Raw genomic sequence first — 19,697 nt, 5'->3', positions numbered from 1 at the left:
TCACAGTCACTAGACTGCTTGCTGTTTGGCTTTTGGGCATTAGGTTTTTCTGTATAATCTACTAAGGTGACATAGTTTAGACAATAGTTCAAACTTAGATTTTTGCTCAGTCAGTATTATATGTTTTCATAATGAATCCTACTCCTATTTCCGACAATAATAGGCCTACATAAAGTTGCATTATGTAAACTGACTTGCATTTCCTGTTTAAATTTTTTGTCTGTAGGTTTCTGTGTGACACGATTGTCTGTGTCCTCATTAGTATGCTGTATAACCCCGCAGAAGTGTCCAGTGGATATCCAGGCTGACAGAGGGCGAGAAAGGGGTATGTGCAGGGGAACAATGAGAGAGAGGGAGAGGGACAGGCCAAACTGAACAGTCCGTCCAGAGGGGCCAATCTATTCCCTGTACCAAGCCCTGGAGGGTCATCCCAGGGTGCATCACTTCACCTCCTCTAATTCAATTATCTCTGGGTCATCTGCAACACCTCTGAGGCCAAAGGGACTGCTCACTTCCTGCAAAACCACACACACCACCTCCTTCACACATACACACACACTCACATTGACCACATCAACCATAGTCCATAAATTGGTACAGTGCAGCGAATTTGTGAAGTAAAACTTTAGTTTGTTAGTCTAATTGACTGGACATTGAGTGAGTCTCTGCACAGTGCCATCACTACTGACTGTATGGAGGGGATGAATTCGAATTTTTACTGGGTTCCAACACAGAACTAAAAAAAAACATTTCAAACAATTAAAATACCTGACTGGTGATTTAACATTCAGTGAATGCTCTCTGGGAACAGAATCTGTCCAGTCATACCATTGATCACATTAGATGTTCTCTTATTGTTTTCTTGAAGGTAGATTTACTTTTGAGGTGGTAAAGAATTCCATTCAGTGATTGCTCTGTATAAAACTGTAGATTTGAGGAGATTTGTCCTTGGCCTGAGGGATGTCAAATGCCCAGAATTTGCCTGTTTGGTTTAATGGTTATGTTTTCTGCTCGTATACACATATTGGTCTGAAAAATACTGTGTTTCCTTGAAAAATATAGCATTTCTAAAGAAAACCCAAAGACTGGATTGTAAAATGTTTTCAACAGGAAGCCATGAGAGATTATGATGCATTTGGTTGACATTCATAGAAGAATGAAGAGCCAATCTGGCAGGACTGTTTTGAGTGAGTCAGAGCTTTTTGTATATTGTTTTGCTGCAGATGACCATATGACTGGACAGTACTCTAGGTCTCATAGAACCAAAGATTGAATCACCTGATTCAGAGTGTTAGATGTTACATACTCAGATTAATTTCTTGAGGCTGTGTCCCTATAGAGGCCTCATTAACCCCCTGGTATTACATGGCGTGATTAGTGGCTTTGTGACTGTGATTGGGGTATTCATTAGTCAGACATGGCCTCTCTACTGTAGAAAAAAGTTGCAACAATGACAAACAAACAAACATGTGTGATGAAACAGCAGAGTCACTCTTACACACCAATATGCCTACACAGGGTTAGGGTCAATTCCAATATAACCAATCAAGTAAACTGAAATTCAAATTTCTGTTGGCACTAATATCACTCCATAATCTACTTATCAATAAACTGAAAAGGGAATCTAAGTTTTTCCTTTTTTAAATTAAAATCTCTTCCTGAATTGAGTGAACTTAATTTGAAATGACCCCTACCCTGCTTCAAACAACAAGCATAGTAAGAAACACACAGAGCTGCATACACAGACATTTCTGGTATGTATTTGACATACTGTACAAACACAGACATTTCTGGTATGTATTTGACATACTGTACAAACACAGACATTTCTGGTATGTATTTGACATACTGTACAAACACTGACATTTCTGGTATGTATTTGACATACTGTACACACACAGACATTTCTGGTATGTATTTGACATAATGTACACACACACAGACATTTCTGGTATGTATTTGACGTACTGTACACACACAGACATTTCTGGTATGTATTTGACATACTGTACACACACACAGACATTTCTGGTATGTATTTGACATACTGTACAAACACTGACATTTCTGGTATGTATTTGACATACTGTACACACACACACATTTCTGGTATGTATTTGACATACTGTACAAACACAGACATTTCTGGTATGTATTTGACATACTGTACAAACACAGACATTTCTGGTATGTATTTGACATACTGTAAAAACACAGACATTTCTGATATGTATTTGACATACTGTACACACACAGACATTTCTGGTATGTATTTGGCATACTGTACACACACAGACATTTCTGATATGTATTTGACATACTGTACACACACAGACATTTCTGATATGTATTTGACATACTGTACACACACAGATATTTCTGATATGTATTTGCAAATCGAGACACAATAATGGGGTTTCAGTTATTAAATCTGGGATCCGCAGTTTCTACATACATTTTTGGACTTAGAAATGAATAATATACAAGCTCCATGAGCTCCACCAGAAGCCAAAATATAAGCTTGTTTTACTCCAATGTTTAAACACTGTAAACACTGTAAATGTAAACAAACACTGTCCCAGTGAGCCCTGTCTCACTCAGACGTCCGTGGACATTGAACATACAGTGCATTTGGAAAGTATTCAGACACCTTCCCTTTTCCACATTCCTTTATGTTACAGCCTTATTCTAAAATGAATAAAATAAAAAATGTTCCTCATCGATTTCCACACAATAGCCCATAATGACAAAGCTGTCACGGCTCCTACCGAAGGTGGCTCCCCTTCCCGTTCGGGTGGCGCTCGGCGGTCGTCGTCACCGGCCTACTAGCTGCCACTGATTTTTCCCTCCCCCTCCTTGTCTGTTTATTGGTTACACCTGTTGTTAATTTGGTTATTAGTTGGGCTTTATTAGCCAGCCGGCCCGCCTGCTCTTTGTGCAGGATTGTTCTATGTGTACTTGTCGTGCACGCATGTATGTCACGGCTGTTTCGTGTAGGTGAGCTGTCTTTTGGATACAGTTTAGTTCCCCTGTGGTTTGGGGTATTTGTGTTGAGTGGCGTCTGCTTTTTCACCTGGTCGGTGTATTAAAGACGTGCCTACTCTGAACTCTCTGTCTCCTGCGTCTGACTCCTTCCTCCACTACACCCCGGACATTACAAAAGCGAAAAAGGTTTCTAGACATTTTGACATTTTGGCAAATGTATAATTAAATAAAAATGTAATACCTTATTTACATAAGTACAGTGCATTCGGAAAGTATTCAGACCCCTTGACTTTATTGATCTGCCAGTATTTTCATTTAGAGATTCCGGTAAGCTCTTCGATGTTTCCTTTCATATGTCCTACCAATTATCATTGGATTATTCACAATGGCAACCACTTGTTAGTATATTAAACAAATCTTATTTCTCAGATGGTTGGCTCTACGTGGAGATCTGACCATTTTCATTTGCAGGGATATTGACACTTGACCAGAGTGCAGTCCGGTTGCCTATCCACACATTAGAGAGCACCAGACTTTGTTTTAAATGTTTTAAAAATAAAAAACAAAATCACCTTATTTACACAAGTATTCAGACTTGAAATTGAGCTCAGGTGCATCCTGTTTCCGTTGATCATCCTTGAGATGTTTTCTACAACTTGATTGGAGTCCACCTGTGGTTATTGAAATTCATTGGACATGATTTGGAAAGACACACACCTGTCTATACAAGGTACCACAGTTGACAGTGCATGTCAGAGCAAAAACCAAGCCATGAGGTCGAAAGGAATTGTCTGTAGAGCTCCGAGACAGGATTGTGTAGAGGCACAGATCTGGGGAAGGATACCAATGTTTTGGGTTCAGCATTGAAGGTCCCCAAGAATACAGTGGCTTCCATCATTCTTAAATGGAAGAATTTTGGAACCATCAAGACTCTTCCTAGAGCTGGCCACCCGGCCAAACTGAGCAATCGGGGGAGAAGGGCCTTGGTCAGGGAGGTGACCAAGAACCCAATGGTCACTCTGACAGAGCTCCAGTTCCTCTATGGAGATGGGAGAACCTTCCAGAAGCACTCCACCAATCAAGCCTTTATGGTAGAGTGGCCAGACGGGAGCCATTCTTTAGTAAAAGGCACATGAGTTTGCCAAAAGGACTATCAGACCGTGAGAAACAACATTATCTGGTCTGATGAAACCAAGATTGAACTCTGGGGCGAAGGTTTACCTTCCAACAGAACAACAACCCTAAGCACACAGCCAAGACAACACAGGAGTGGTTTCTGGACAAATCTTTGAATGACCTTGAGTGGCCCAGCTATAGCCGGACTTGAACCCGATCTAACATCTCTGGAGACACCTGAAAATAGCTTTTCAGCGATGCTCCCCATCCCACCACAAAGTGAAAACATGTGTTTCAAAATGTTGGCATATTTATTGAAAAGTAAATACAGAAATATTTACATTACGTGTGTATTCACACCCCTGAGTCAATACTTTGTAGAAGCACCTTTGGCGGAGATTGCAGCTCTGAATCGTCTTGGTATGTCTCTATCAGTTTCTCACATCTGGATTTGGGGATTTTCTCTAATTCTTCCTTGCAGATTTTCTCAAGCTCTTTTAGATGGGTAGCGGGGGTGAACAGCAATCTCCAAGTTTTAACACAGATTTTCAATGGATTTCAAGTCTGGGCTTTGGCTGGGCCACTTAATGAGTTTTACACACATTATTGTACTGAAGCCATTCCAGCATTGCTTTGGCTATATGCTTGGAGTCAATGTCCTGTTGGAACGTAACTCTTCACTCCAGTCTAAGGTCATTTGCACTCTGAAGCAGGTTCTCATCAAGGACCTGGCTCCATTCATTGTTCCCTGTAAAAAGTGCAGCACAGGAGGTGCCTACTCAGAACACACATGCTTTAGAGACAGGGATTGAGAGAGAGAGCTGTGTACTGTCCACTAGTTACCTAATAACTATAAGATGTGATCTTTAATGTCCGTCATGATATCATCTATCACCTTTGACTTTATTTCACTTTTACTGTGATCTCAGTTGAGTTTGCCCAATGCCTTGCAGATCCATCGAGGTGTGTATCTGTCCGTCGAGGTGTGTATCTCTTCCTGTCTTCGCAGATGTCTTTGTTGGGGAAGACGCGACTGTCCTTTATACAATTATTGCCCCCTTTAGTTGGAGTTAATCCATCCTTATATCCTTCTATGTATCATAGGTCACTCTGAGAGTTATGTAGAGCAAACTTTAAAATAATTCCAGATATTCACTATTCTGGGATTTAAGCCACAAAAGAGGTCATGTAAATTGAGGTCTTGTGGTAGGTAGGACAGGTAGGCCCATATTCCTTCCTCCAGGGTTCCCTGCAAGCACTTACCCTCTCCATTTGCTTAGGAGTAGTACACATATGTCTGATTTCCTTGATGGATCTCTGTCCGTAGGTACACAGTGAATTATATGGCCAACTGTAGGCCAAAGTCTGCTTTTATGGTGTCTGGAAAACCCTTCTGGCAAAGTGGTGCAAAGCAGTGGAATAGCTTTGCTTATTATAAATGCGGGTCTTTAACGACCAGTATGGATAATGCTCTCTGTGATAGGCCAGGCAAAAACAATGTAATCTCAATATTTAGACACCCTGGGAATCCCTGTCAGGAGAATAATCATAATCTTCCGCCTCCTGCATGTTACTGGATTATAGCCTCCGATTTCCTTAGGATCTTAGCATCAGCTCAATGGATTCCTATGGACACTCACATTATCACATTATGAGACCAAAAGTATTGGCTCAGCTTAAAAGAGAAAAGGTACCGATTGTTTTCCTACAGGAGACCCATCTGACTGACTTGGAACATGTGAAATAAAAGCGAGACTGGATAGTGTTTTCCTCGTCCTATCCCCTCAGCTATCTATAGGTTAGGCCTACTATATTTGTTTCTCAACTTTCCTAGTGTTAAGCGCATTGCTTATCTTTACAACAGGAGTATAGTCTACCTGGCTGGCATGAAAATGAACCACTGGAAAAGGATCCTCCAATCGCTATTTAAGTGCATAGATTACATTTTTTCCAGCTGCCCCTGTTTCGATACAGGTGCATGATACTGGTCCATTCTAAATCAAAACAAATTTTACACATATAGAATTTAGTTTCACGCCCTGACCTTAGAGGTTTTATGTCTCTATTTTGGTTTGGTCAGGGTGTGATCTGGGTGGGCATGTCCCTTTTTCTATGATTTGTATTTCTGTGTGTTTGGCCGGGTGTGGTTCTCAATCAGAGGCAGCTGTCTATCGTTGTCTCTGATTGAGAACCATACTTAGGTAGCCCTTTTCCCACCTGTACTTGTGGGTAGTTGTCCACCTGTAGGCACTACGTTGGCTTCACGGTTTCGGTTTGATGTTTATTGTTTTGTTGGTGACATCTTATAATAAAGAAGTATGTATGCTCACAATGCTGCGTTTCGGTCCGCTGTTTCCACCTTCCACAAGATTAAATAAAGAATAGCCTGATGTGTGACAATATTTGCCTATCACTTGTGAATTATATGCTATCACAGCCTTTTTCAAAGTGGCCAAATAACTTTTAAAAATTAAACACAACCTGCTTTACAAGGGATGCAGAGTCTTAGTGGCCTACATAAGCAGCCTGTGAGTTTCAAGTTTGGGTAAGACAACTTTCACTATAAAAATGCACCTTTATAATAAAAGCATTACATGCGTAATTGCATTTGTGGTCACTTTTTATTATTGTGTTTTCTGCTAATGGAACATTTGCACTTATATCCTACTACCATGTGCAAATTGTTGCACTTATAATGTGAAGAAATAGCCTTATAGTTTATCAACATTTTAAGCTAAACATTCTGATCTGTTGCGTCAGCCACAGTGCATAAGAAATATATATGTTTTGCATAAAAAAGTCCTCATAAATATCCTTGATGTCATGATTATGGCTCAGATAGTGGTCATTGATATGCAGTGAACTTCCACTCCCCACTACCTACTGTCGTGTCTTTGGCTATGTCGGTGTCACGTTCTGACCTTAGTTCTTTTGTTATGTCTTTGTTTTAGTATGGTCAGGGCGTGAGTTGGGTGGGTTGTCTATGTTTGTTTTTCTATGAGTTGGTATTTCTGTGTTTGGCCTGGTATGGTTCTCAATCAGAGGCAGCTGTCAATCGTTGTCCCTGATTGAGAACCATACTTAGGTACCCTGTTTTCACCCTTGATTTGTATGTGATTATTTTCTGCTGAGTGTTTGTATTCTGCACCAGACAGAACTGTTTCGGTTTTGTTCGTTCACTTTGTTGTTTTTGTTCAGTGTTCAATTTCTTTAGTAAAAATATGGACACTTCCACGTTGCGCATTGATCCTCCGATCCTTCCTACTACTCCTCGTCAGAGGAGGAAGAAGACCGTTACAGCCGGATTAAGTGATATGACATGCTATTCTATAAAATCCTTTCTCCATAACTAATATTACCTGATTGAGCTAATCATGTAAATGTAATTAACTAGAGAGTCGGGGCACCACAAAATAATATTTATAGAGTGGTTATCTTCCGAATAAACTCTTAAAGACCTAGTAACATTTTACATCAATAGCAGTCAATATTAATCGTCACCTTAATTCAGTCTCATCTGAAAGTTGTAAATTCTTGGTTATCTTCACGAACCCTGGCTAACAAGTTGAATCAGCAATACAAAATTGGGTTTAATTATTTATTTACTAAATACCTAACTAATCACACAGAATTACATATACACAGAATTAATCATACCTTGATTACAAATGACATCATAAAGGAAAACGTCAGCTGGTTACACAAAAGATAAGGGGCTGGGTTTGAGTGAAAGAGCGGGAAGACTGAGGGACAAAGGGAGAAGCTGTGCTATCGTAAATATAGTATCTTATGCATTCTAAATTACCGCCCATTTGGAAAAGGAAAATGCAATAAATATTTACTCTGAGCTGCACTTCGGTAGGTTGGTGATAGATGTAAGGCCGTGTTGCCAAACCGAGTCCTTTGTCCTTTGGAGAATGTCTCTGGTGGTCAATTAGATACGTAGTATTAACGTCGTTGTGTGGTAGACGGGATACTCTGTCTGTTCTTTCCTAGCCCGCGTTTGCAGCTGCTGTGGCTAACTCAACGGCTAGAAGGTATCACTTATGTAGTGAATAAGAGTTCAAAGTTCATACCATTTGAAACCAAAGCTCACGCTGAGGTTGGCTTAGTTCTGTAGTTGACATGTTAGTCCTTTTTACGCAGAGGCTGCAGACCTCACGTACTTGGAACAGGAGGTTATATTGTCGTCAAGGCTTTATATAGGAAGGGAGAGGAGGGCGTGTTTGAAAAGTTTTATAACCCATGTCCCTTCACAGGGGCAGGCCACTGATTGAGCTGAGCCCTAACCTTATGAAAACCCAAATCTCTCATTTGGAAGCTAAAATTACATTTAATCTCTTCAACAATAATTTTATATTCAAACATTTAAATTGAACAACAGTTCCCTGTGAATCTAATAACTACAATGTGCAGACTTTCCACTGTAGAGTTTATGTCATCTTATCATTGATGAGAATGTCTCAGATGATAACCGAACTGACATCATATTCATTAAGTACCACCGCATATGTTCAATTGGTCGGATTACCAGAATATAGTTCATTTCCCCCCACCTTCTGATGTTCCCAGAATCTCTATGTTAACTAAAGGGTTTTCAAATGTCACATCAGTAGGGTAGAGAGAGGAAACAGGGGGGAAGAGGTATTTATGACTGTCATAAACCTACCCCCCAGGCCAACATCATGACACTACCCCATACCTGGGTACCAATCTGTTTCTGCTTTATCCATTATGTATTATCTTGTTTCCTGTGGCCTGGTGCAGTCAAAATAACCTGGAGCTGAACACTCTGAAAACTGTGAAGGTGATTGACTTCAGGAAGCGTCCCTCATGACCTCTCCCCCTTGAAATCAATGGCACAGCTGTAAGCATTGGGAGACATTTTAATTTTAATTCCTGGGGACCATCATCTCCCACAACCTCAAGTGGGAGGATAACTTCACAGCCATCAAGAAGGTACACCAGTGGATGTACTTGCATCAGCTGAAGAAATTAAAATTCTCATTGACAATACTGATTTAATTCTACACTACCATCATCAAGTCCATCTTCACCTCCTCGATCACTGTGTGGTTCAGGAATACGTCTGCCTGGTCCATGGGAAAACTGCAACATATTGTCCGGTCTGCTGAGAGGGTTATCGGCTGCCACCTACCCTCCATCGAGGTCCTGCACGGCTCCAGCGCAAGGAAGCGTGTGGGAAAGATCATCGCCTCCCTCTTCCATCCTGGACACCCCCTCTTCCAAAGACTTGCCTCTGGCAAACAGTTTAGGTCAATTACGATCAAAACCTCCTGCCACCTCTTCCTCCTCACCATGGCCCCCACAAACTGGCCACCTGATCCACAATGATCTTCTCATCAACGGACTATGCACCCTGCACCAGTGGTGTAAAGTACTTAGGTAAAAATACTTTAAAGTACTACTTAAGTAGTTTTCTTTGGTATCTTTTACTTTTACTTCACTATATTCCTAAAGAAAATAATGTACTTTTTACTCCAAAAATGTTCCCTGACACCCATAAGTACTTGTTACATTTTGACAGGAAAATTATCTGCTGTGGAAATTCTTACAAAGTCAATCTTAAATGAATCATTGTTCATTGTCAAAGCTCTGGAGGGGTTCCAACCAACTCAATGTACCAAGTACACATGTCGATCAGGAGCTCCAACGGGACAGTCCCGTTCTTATATACGTACACAGAAAGTAATATTTGCATGATTTAGTGTATTCATCAGTCATAATTAATTAATCATTAATGTTTGGTTCATGCATGTGACTGACCAATACTGGTTCATGCATGTGGCAGACCAATACCTGACAAGGCTTCTTCTCTCCAAGCTGAGACCTTGAAACTGAGATATCCCTTTCATTCTCAAAACAAGGTTCTGGGCATACTGCCAAATTGCAGATACTGATAGTGAGGTGTTCAATCGGTCACTTGCATGAACACAGAAATGGGTTATTATAAAAGCATAAACAGAACACAGAAATGCTTTATTACAAAAGCACAAACGTAAAAATGTCCATTACATTCCATCCGTTGTAGTTTCCGGCGCCGACTGAGATGGGTGCCTCGCTTCGCGTTCCTAGGAAACTATGCAGTATTTTTTTAAATGTATTCATTCTTACATTGTTACCCCAGGAAATCGTAAGTTTTATTACATACAGCTGGGAGGAACTATTGGATATAAGAGCAACGTAAACTTACCAACATTACGACCAGAAATACGACTTTCCCGAAGTGGATCCTCTGTTTGGTCCACCTCCCAGGACAATGGATCGGATCACAGCTGGCGACCCAAAACAATGGCGCCGCAGAAGGGACAGACGGAGCGGTCTTCTGGTCAGGCTCCATAGACACCACATCGCGCTCCGCTCCCGAGTATACTACTCGCCAATGTCCAGTCTCTTGACAACAAGGTAGACAAAATCCGAGCAAGGGTTGCCTTCCAGAGGGACATCAGAGATTGTAATGTTCTTTGTTTCCCGGAAACATGGTTCACTCGGGATACATTATCAGAGTCGGTACAGCCACCTGGTTTCTTCACGCATTTCGCAGACAGAAACAAAAAACTCTTTGGTAAGAAGAAGGGCGGGGGTGTATGCCTTATGATTAACGAGACGTGGTGTGATCATAACAAAATACAGGAACTCAAGTCCTTTTGTTCACCTGACCTAGAATTCCTTACAATCAAATGAGAGAGAGAATTCTCTTCGATTACAATCCCAGTCGTGTATATCCCCCCCAAGCAGTCACATCGACGGCCCTGAAAGAACTTCATTGGACTCTATCTAAACTGGAAACCACATATCCTGAGGCTGCATTTATTGTAGCTGGGGATTTTAACTTAGGGCTGCAATCCCGTTAACAACAGAAATCTCATAATTAAAATTCCTCAAACATACATGTATCTTATACCGTTTTAAAGGTAATCTTGTTGTTAATCCCACACGGTGTCCGATTTTAAATAGGCTTTACAGCGAAAGCACCACAAACGATTATGATAGGTCACCACCAACTCACAGAATACTTTTTCTGTGGCGCCATTTTTTTCCAGCCAAAGAGAGGAGTCACAAAAAGCATAAATATAGATAAAATGAATCACTAACCTTTGATGATCTTCATCAGATGACACTCATATGACTTCATGTTACACAATACATGTATGTTTTGTTTGATAAAGTTCATATTTATATAAAAAAATCTCAGTATACATTGGCGTGTTACGTTCACTAGTTCCAAAAACATCCTGTGATATTGCAGAGAGCCACATCATTTTACAGAAATACTCATTATAAATGTTGATAAATTCATTGTTAGACATGGAAATATAGATATACCTCTCCTTAATGCAACCACTGTGTCAGATTTCAAAAAAACTTTACGGAAAAAGCATACCATGCAATAATCTGAGATGGCGCTCAGAAAATAAATTATCCGCCATGTTGGAGTCAACAGAAATCAGAAATAACATTATAACTATTCCCTTACCTTTGACGATCTTCATCAGAATGCACTCCCAGGAATCCTAGTTCCACAATAAATGCTTGATTTGTTCGATAATGTCCATTATCCTTTCATCCAAGCTACTACTCAATACTGCCCCTGCAGCCATAAGAGGTTAATAAGGCTAATCTGAAAACAAGGCCCGCTAAATTTTTATCAGCTTTAAGAATGTGCGACCCGGGCTGGCAAACCCCTGGATCAGTGTTACTCTAACTTTCGTGTCGCATTAAAAGCCCTACCCATCCCTCATTTTGGAAAATCTGACCACGACTCCGTTTTGTTGCTCCCAGCCTGTAGACAGAAACTAAAACAGGAAACGACCATGCTCAGGTCTGTTCAACGCTGGTCCGACCAATCGGATTCCACACTTCAAGATTGCTTCGATCACGTGGACTGGGATATGTTCCGCATAGCGTTGGACAATAACATTGATGAATATGCTGATTCGGTGAGTGAGTTTATTAGCAAGTGCATCGGTGATGTTGTACCCACAGCGACTATTAAAACCTTTCCCAACCAGAAACCATGGATTGATGGCAGCATTCACACAAAACTGAAAGCGCGTACCACTGCTTTTAATCAGGGCAAGGCGACCGGAAACGAATACAAACAGTGTAGCTATTCCCTCCACAAGGCAATCAAACAAGCTAAGCGTCAGTATAGAGACAAAGTAGAGTCACAATTCAACGGCTCAGACACGAGAGGTATGTGGCAGAGTCTACAGTCAATCATGGACTACAAAAAGAAAACCAGCACCGTCGCGGACCACGATGTCTTACTCCCAGACAAACTAAACTACTTCTTTGCTCGCTTTGAGGACAATACAGTGCCACTGACACGGTCTGCTACCAAAACCTGCAGGCTCTCCTTCACTGCAGCCAGCGTGACCAAAACATTTAACCTCTCTGGGATCGTTCGGGACGTGAGCATACCACCTCTCAACAGCCAGTGAAACTGCAGGGCACCAAATTCAAAACAACAGAAATCCCATAATTAACATTCCTCAAACATGGAAGTATTTCACACCATTTAAACTTCTCGTTAATCCAACCACAGTGTTCGATTTCAAAAACGCTTTTCCGCGAAAGCACAACATGTTAGGTCAGCAACTAGTCACAGAAAGCATTCAGCCATTTTCCAACCAAAGAGAGGAGTCACAAAAAGCAGAAATATAGATAAACTGAATCACTAACCTTTGATGATCTTCATCAGATGACACTCATAGGACTTCATGTTACACAATATATGTATATTTTGTTCGGTAAAGTTCATATTTATATCCATAAATCTGAGTTTACATTGGTGCGTTACGTTCAGCAGTTCCAAAAACATCCAGTGATTTTGTAGAGAGCCACATCAATTCACAGAAATACTTATAATAAACATTGATTAAAGATACATCTACTATGCACGGAATTATAGATACACTTTGTAGCAGTCTTCTTCCTTCTCTGACGAGGAGTAGTAGGAAGGATCGGAGGAACAATGCACAGCGTGGTAAGTGTTCATGATACTTTTAATAGAACACAGAAAAATATAAAATAACAACGTGAAATAACAAAAACCAAAACAGTTCTGTGTGGAACACACAGACACAGAAAATAGGAAACAATCACCCACAACTCAAGGGTGAAAACAGGCTACCTAAGTATGGTTCTCAATCAGGGACAACGATTGACAGCTGCCTCTGACTGAGAACCATACCAGGCCAAACACAGAAATCCCAAATCATAGAAAAAAGAACATAGACTGCCGACCCCAACTCACGCCCTGACCATACTAAAACGAAGACAAAACAAAGGAACTAAGGTTAGAACGTGACAGTACCCCCCGCCCCAAAGGTGCGGACTCCGGCCGCAAAACCTGAACCTATAGGGGAGGGTCTGGGTGGGCGTCTGTCCGCGGTGGCGGCTCTGGCGCGGGACGTGGACCCCACTCTATCATAGTCTTTGTCCGCCTCTTAACTTCGTATGGTATTGGGTACACTTGCGTCCCACTTGGCCAAAAGCCAGGGAAAATGCAGCGCGGCAAATTCAAATAAATTTATATAAAAATCTAACTTTCATTAAAGCACACATGTAAGATACTAAGTTAAAGCTACACTCGTTGTGAATCCAGCCAACATGTCAGATTTTAAAAAGGCTTTTCGGCGAAATCATAAGAAGCTATTATCTGATGATAGCACAACAGTAAACAAAGAGGGTAGCATATTTCAACCTTGCAGGCGCTACACAAAACGCAGAAATAAAATATACAACATGCCTTACCTTTGACGAGGTTCTTTTGTTGGCACTCCAATATGTCCCATAAACATCACAATTGGTCCTTTTGTTCGATTAATTCCGTCCATATATATCCAAAATGTCAATTTATCTGGCAAGAAAAAAAAAGCTTCCAAATTGCGCAACGTCACTACAAAATATTTCAAAAGTTGCCTGTAAACTTTGCCAAAACATTTCAAACTACTTTTGTAATACAACTTTAGGTATTTTTAAACGTTAATAATCGATCAAATTGAAGATGGGTCTATCTGTGTTCAATACAGGAATACAACAAACCAAGCTACTTTTCAAGTCTTGCGCAACTCTCAACAGTGTTACGCAGTTCCTAGATGGCCATACTTCTTCATTGCACAAATGAATATCCTCAACCAAATTCCAAAGACTGGTGACATCCAGTGGAAGCAGTAGGAACTGAAAACAAGTTCCTAAGAAATATCGTTTCCCAATGAGAACACAGTGAACAGACAGAGACCTAAAAAAAAAAAAGAATCTGAACGGTTAGTCCTCGGGGTTTTGCCTGCTACATAAGTTATGTTATACTCACAGACATGATCCAAACAGTTTTAGAAATTTCTGAGTGTTTTCTATCCAAATCTACTAATAATATGCATATCTTATATTCTTGGCATGAGTAGCAGGAAGTTGAAATTGGGCACACTATTTATCCAAAAGTGAAAATGCTGCCCCCTATACCATAAGAAGTTAACCCGCCTCCGTGGCCTATTTAGAGCGGCGACCCTCGCCGCCGACCTCGGACTGGGGACCCTAGCAACGGGTCCCGAATGGATGGGAGATTCCGGCAGCACCGGACAGGCGGGAGACTCCGGCAGCTCTGGAGTGAAGGGCGATTCCGGCAGCGCCTGAGTGACGGGCGATTCCGGCAGCTCCAGAGTGAAGGGCGATTTCGGCAGCACCGGAGTAACGGACGGCTCTGGCAGCTCCTGACTGACAGGCGGCTCTGGCAGCTCCTGACTGACCGGCGGCTCTGGCAGCTCCTGACTGGCGGGCGGCTCTGGCAGCTCCTGACTGGCGGGCGGCTCTGGAAACTCCTGACTGGCGGGCGACTCTGGCAGCTCCTGACAGACGGGCGACTCTGGTTGCTCAGGACAGACGGGCGACTCTGGCAGCTCAGGACAGACGGGCAACTCTGGCAGCTCAGGACAGACGGGAGACTCTGGCAGCTCAGGACAGACGGGCGACTCTGGGAGCTCAGGACAGACGGGCGACTCTGGCAGCTCAGGACAGACGGGCGACTCTGGCAGCTCAGGACAGATGGGCGACTCTGGCAGCTCAGGACAGACGGGAGACTCTGGCAGCTCAGGACAGACGGGAGACTTTGGCAGCTCAGGACAGATGAGAGACTCTGGCAGCTCAGGACAGACGGGCGACTCTGGCAGCTCAGGACAGACGGGAGACTCTGGCAGCTCAGGACAGATGGGAGACTCTGGCAGCGCTGGACAGTACCTGCAGGGAGGAGAAGGAGAGAAAGCCTGGTGCGGGGGGCTGCCACCAGAGGCCTGGTGTGTGTAGGAGGCATCGGATAGACCGGACCGTGGAGGCGCACTGGAGGTCTCGAGCACCGAGCTTGCACAACCCTACCTGGCTGGATGCTCCCCGTAGCCAGGCCAGTGCGGCGAGGAGGAATAGACCGCACTATGCTGTGCCGGCGAACCGGGGACACCATGCGTAGGGCTGCTGCTATGTACCCCGGCCCGAGGAGACGCATTGGAGACCAGATGCGCTGAGCCGGCTTCAAGGCACCTGGCTCGATGCCCACTCTAGCCCGGCCGATACGAGGCGCTGCTATGTAACGCACCGGGCTATGCCTGCGCACCGGGGACCTGTGCGTCTCACGGCATAACACGGTGCCTGCCCGGTCCACCTCTTTCCACGGTAAGCATGGGGAGATGGCTCAGGTCTCCTACCTGACTTAGCCACACTCCCTGTGTCTCCCCCCCAATACATTTTTTTGGGGCTGCCTCTTGTCCCAGACGCGCTGCCATATTAGCTCCTCATAATGCTGCGGCGATATTCTCCCGGCTGTACCCAGGGTCCCTTGCCATCCAAGATCTCCTCCCAAGTTCAGGAGTCTTGAACCTGCTCCTGGGTACCACGCTGCTTGGTCCGGTTGTGGTGGGTGATTCTGTCGCAGTCTTCTTCCTCCTCTGACGAGGAGTAGTAGGAAGGATCGGAGGACCAATGGTGTGGTAAGGAACACGTGGTAAGTGTTCATGATACTTTTAATAGAACACAGAAAAATACAAAATAACAACGTGAAATAACAAAAACCGGAACAGTTCCGTGTGGAACACACAGACACAGAAAATAGGAAACAATCACCCACAACTCAAGGGTGAAAACAGGCTACCTAAGTATGGTTCTCAATCAGGGTCAACGATTGACAGCTGCCTCTGATTGAGAACCATACCAGGCCAAACACAGAAATCCCAAATCATAGAAAAAAGAACATAGACTGCCCACCCCAACTCATGCCCTGACCATACTAAAACAAAGACAAAACAAAGGAACTAAGGTCAGAACGTGACACACTTCTCCTTAACCTCTTGGATCTCTAGGGGCGCTATTTCATTTTTGGATAAAAAACGTTCCCGTTTTAAGCGCAATATTTTGTCACGAAAAGATGCTCGACTATGCATATTATTGATCGTTTTGGAAAGAAAACACTCTGAAGTTTCAGAATCTGCCAAGATATTGTCTGTAAGTGCCCCAGAACTCATTCTACAGGCGAAACCAAGATGATGCGTCAAGCAGGAAATGAGCAGAATCTCTGAAGCTCTGTTTTCCATTGTCTCCTTATATGGCTGTGATTGCGCAAGGAATGAGCCTACACTTTCTGTCGTTTCCCCAAGGTGTTTGTAGCATTGTGACGTATTTGTAGGCATATCATTGGAAGATTGACCATAAGAGACTACATTTTCCAAGTGTCCGCCTGGTGTCCTGCGTGGAATTCGGTGCGCAAACGCCAGCTGCTTGTACTTTTCCATTTGATTGAGGGGAGAAACCATGCTTCCACGAACGATATATCATTGAAGAGATATGTGAAAAACACTGTGAGGATTGATTCTAAACGTTTGCCATGTTTTCAGTCGATATTATGGAGTTAATTTGGAAAAAAGTTTGCGTTTTGAGGACTGAATTTTCGTTTTTTTTTTTGGTAGCCAAATGTGATGTACAAAACGGAGCTATTTCTAATACACAAATAATCTTTTTTGGAAAAACTGAGCATCTGCTATCTAACTGAGAGTCTCCTCATTGAAAACATCCGAAGTTCTTAAAAGGTAAATTATTTTATTTGAAGGCTTTTATGTTTTTGTTGAAATCTTGCGTGCTGGATGCTAACGCTAATGCTAACGCTAAATGCTACGCTAGCTAGCCACTTTTACACAAATGATTGTTTTCCTATGGTTGAGAAGCATATTTTGAAAATCTGAGATGACAGTGTTTACAAAAGGCTAAGCTTGAGAGATGGCATATTTATTTCATTTCATTTGCGATTTTCATGAATAGTTAACGCAGCACTCCACCTTTCAGGCCTTTATGGTAGAGTGGCCAAATGGAAGCCACTCCTCAGTAAAAGGTATATGACAGCCTGCTTGGAGTTTGCCAAAAAGCACGGAGCAAAGTATAAAAAGATCCTTGATGAACACCTGCTCCAGAGTGCTTAGGACCTCAGACTGGGGGGAAGGTTCACCTTCCAACAGGACAACGACACTAAGCAGACAGCCAAGACAACCCAGGAGTGGCTTCGGGACAAGTCTCTGAATGTCATTGAGTGGCCCAGCCAGAGCCTGGACTTGAACCCGATCGAACATCTCTGGAGAAACCTGAAAATATATGAAATAGAATTAAAGAATAAATTAAAGAATTAAGAAAATAGCTGTGCAGCAATTCTCCCCATCCAACCTGACAGAGTTTGAGAGGATCTGCAGAGAAGAATGGGAGAAACTCCCCAAATACAGGCGTGCGAAGCTTGTAGCGTCATACCTAAGAAGACTCGAGGCTGTAATCGCTGCCAAAGGTGTTTCAACAAAGTACTGTAAACGTAAAATTTCAGTTGTGTTATTTTTTATAAATTAGCAAAAATTTGTAAAAAACAGTTTTTGCTTTGTCATTAGGGGGTAATGCGTCCAGATTGATGAGGGAAAAAACAATGTAATACATTTTAGAATAAGGCTGTAACCTAACAAAATGTGGAAAAAGCTAAAGGGTCTGAATAAGTTCCGAATATAATGTATACTGGCACTAGGCCAGCACGTTAATGTTGAACCCTGGCGGGTTAGGCTTATAGACTGTAGGTGAGTTACTGAACCTGAGAGATGAGACAAATTTAGAGCCTGTTGCTTGGCAGCGGTTTCCCCACAGAGTACTGTGACCGAACCTACGGTACATACCCCAGCATTAGAGATACCACCCCTAACCTAATAAAAGGTGGTGGTGTTGCTTTTTCTGGCTGGTGTTTCAGATAGGGTGAACTGGACACAGAGGAATCTAGTTGAATAACTTCTCACTCTCTCTCTCTGTCAATGGTATGAGATGTTAGAATAAAGCCTGTATGTTTATGTAGCAGGGGCCGTTTATTAAATTAAGTGAGTGGCGTCTATGTATACACCTTTTTCATTAGCCATTTACATTTTCTTTAACTTTGACTAAGTCATTCCAGTTTCACATGAAATTGGTGGCAGTGTCGGGATTTGATTAGAAATATAATACATTTTTGGATTGATTGGAACTGTATCTTATGTGTTTTTCTATTAATTCTCTTCTCTCTTTCAGGTCTCTCCGCCCCTCAGATGGAGAACCATACATACAATGCGCATGTTCTCCTCCTAGAGGGGTTAAACGTCACCCACCAGTCCTCCTACCCTGCCTTCATCATCCTCCTTGTTATCTACATCTTCACAATGGTGGCCAACATCAGCCTCGCAGTGGTGATCTGCATGGAGAGGAGCCTGCACCAGCCCATGTACATCCTCCTTTGCAACATGTCTTTCAACGATGCTCTCAGCATCACCACCTTCATACCTCGAGCGCTGAGTGATATTTTCAAAGCAAGTGCAGAAAGATATATTACCTATGTTGAGTGTGCCATACAAGCGTTCTGCGGTCACATGTTTGCTACGACCGGACATACAATACTAATGATCATGGCTTTTGACAGGTATATGGCCATCTGCAACCCTTTGCGATACGCCACCATCATGAACAACAAAATGCTGGTAAAACTGTGTGTGTTTGCCTGGGGTGTGGCATTTCTCTTTGTGGCGGTCCTTATAGGTCTCTCTGTCCGCTTATCACGCTGCAGGTCAAACGTTTTCAATCCTTTCTGTGACAACGCTTCGTTATTCAAGCTCTCCTGTGAGAGTGTGTTTATAAATGACATATACGGACTCTTTTTCACTGCGCTCCTTTTTATCGCCTCCATTTTGAGTGTGTCTCTGACATACATTAGGATCACCATGGTGTGTGTGCGGAGTAAGAGCAAGTCGCTGAACAGCAAAGCCCTGAACACTTGTTTCACACACCTGGCTGTATACGTCATCATGCTGATGACAGGTTTCATCATTGTCTTTCTTCATCGGTACCCACAGTGGTCAAATCACAGGAAAGTGGCGTCCATTATATTTCCTCTGGTTGCTCCTTGTCTTAACCCGATTATCTATGGGCTTCAGTCCAAAGAGATTTACAAAGTGTTAAAGAATATGTTCCAGTCCAAGATTAAGTCTCTTCGATTGTAATATACTTTTTAATGTGTAAAAGTGAATAAAAAGTGTTTGTCCCTA

At 42.5% G+C, this 19,697-nt stretch overlaps 1 protein-coding gene across 3 annotated transcripts in view; it reads left to right on the top strand.

The window, feature by feature from the left end:
- LOC110533693 (olfactory receptor-like protein COR4) overlaps positions 1–19,697 on the top strand; it is a 25,757-nt gene extending 6,060 nt beyond the window's left edge. Inside the window, exons 1-2 of one of the 3 annotated variants that reach the window (XM_090186416.1) lie at positions 17,068–17,195; positions 18,691–19,697. In XM_090186416.1, coding sequence (XP_090042542.1) covers positions 18,708–19,652 — 945 coding nt within the window. In that variant the 5' untranslated portion in view covers positions 17,068–17,195; positions 18,691–18,707 and the 3' untranslated portion in view covers positions 19,653–19,697. Of the gene's footprint in view, positions 1–226; positions 362–17,067; positions 17,196–18,690 lie in introns of those variants that run through there. The other 2 variants (XR_016483666.1, XM_090186415.1) reach the window with 2 other exon arrangements.

The sequence above is a fragment of the Oncorhynchus mykiss genome, chromosome 10 (assembly GCF_057628025.1).
Source record: "Oncorhynchus mykiss isolate SJ-2025 chromosome 10, ASM5762802v1, whole genome shotgun sequence".
Classification (NCBI taxonomy): Eukaryota; Metazoa; Chordata; class Actinopteri; order Salmoniformes; family Salmonidae; genus Oncorhynchus; species Oncorhynchus mykiss.
Note: the sequence above shows the minus strand (reverse complement) of the source record. Positions and strands in the feature narration are given on the sequence as shown.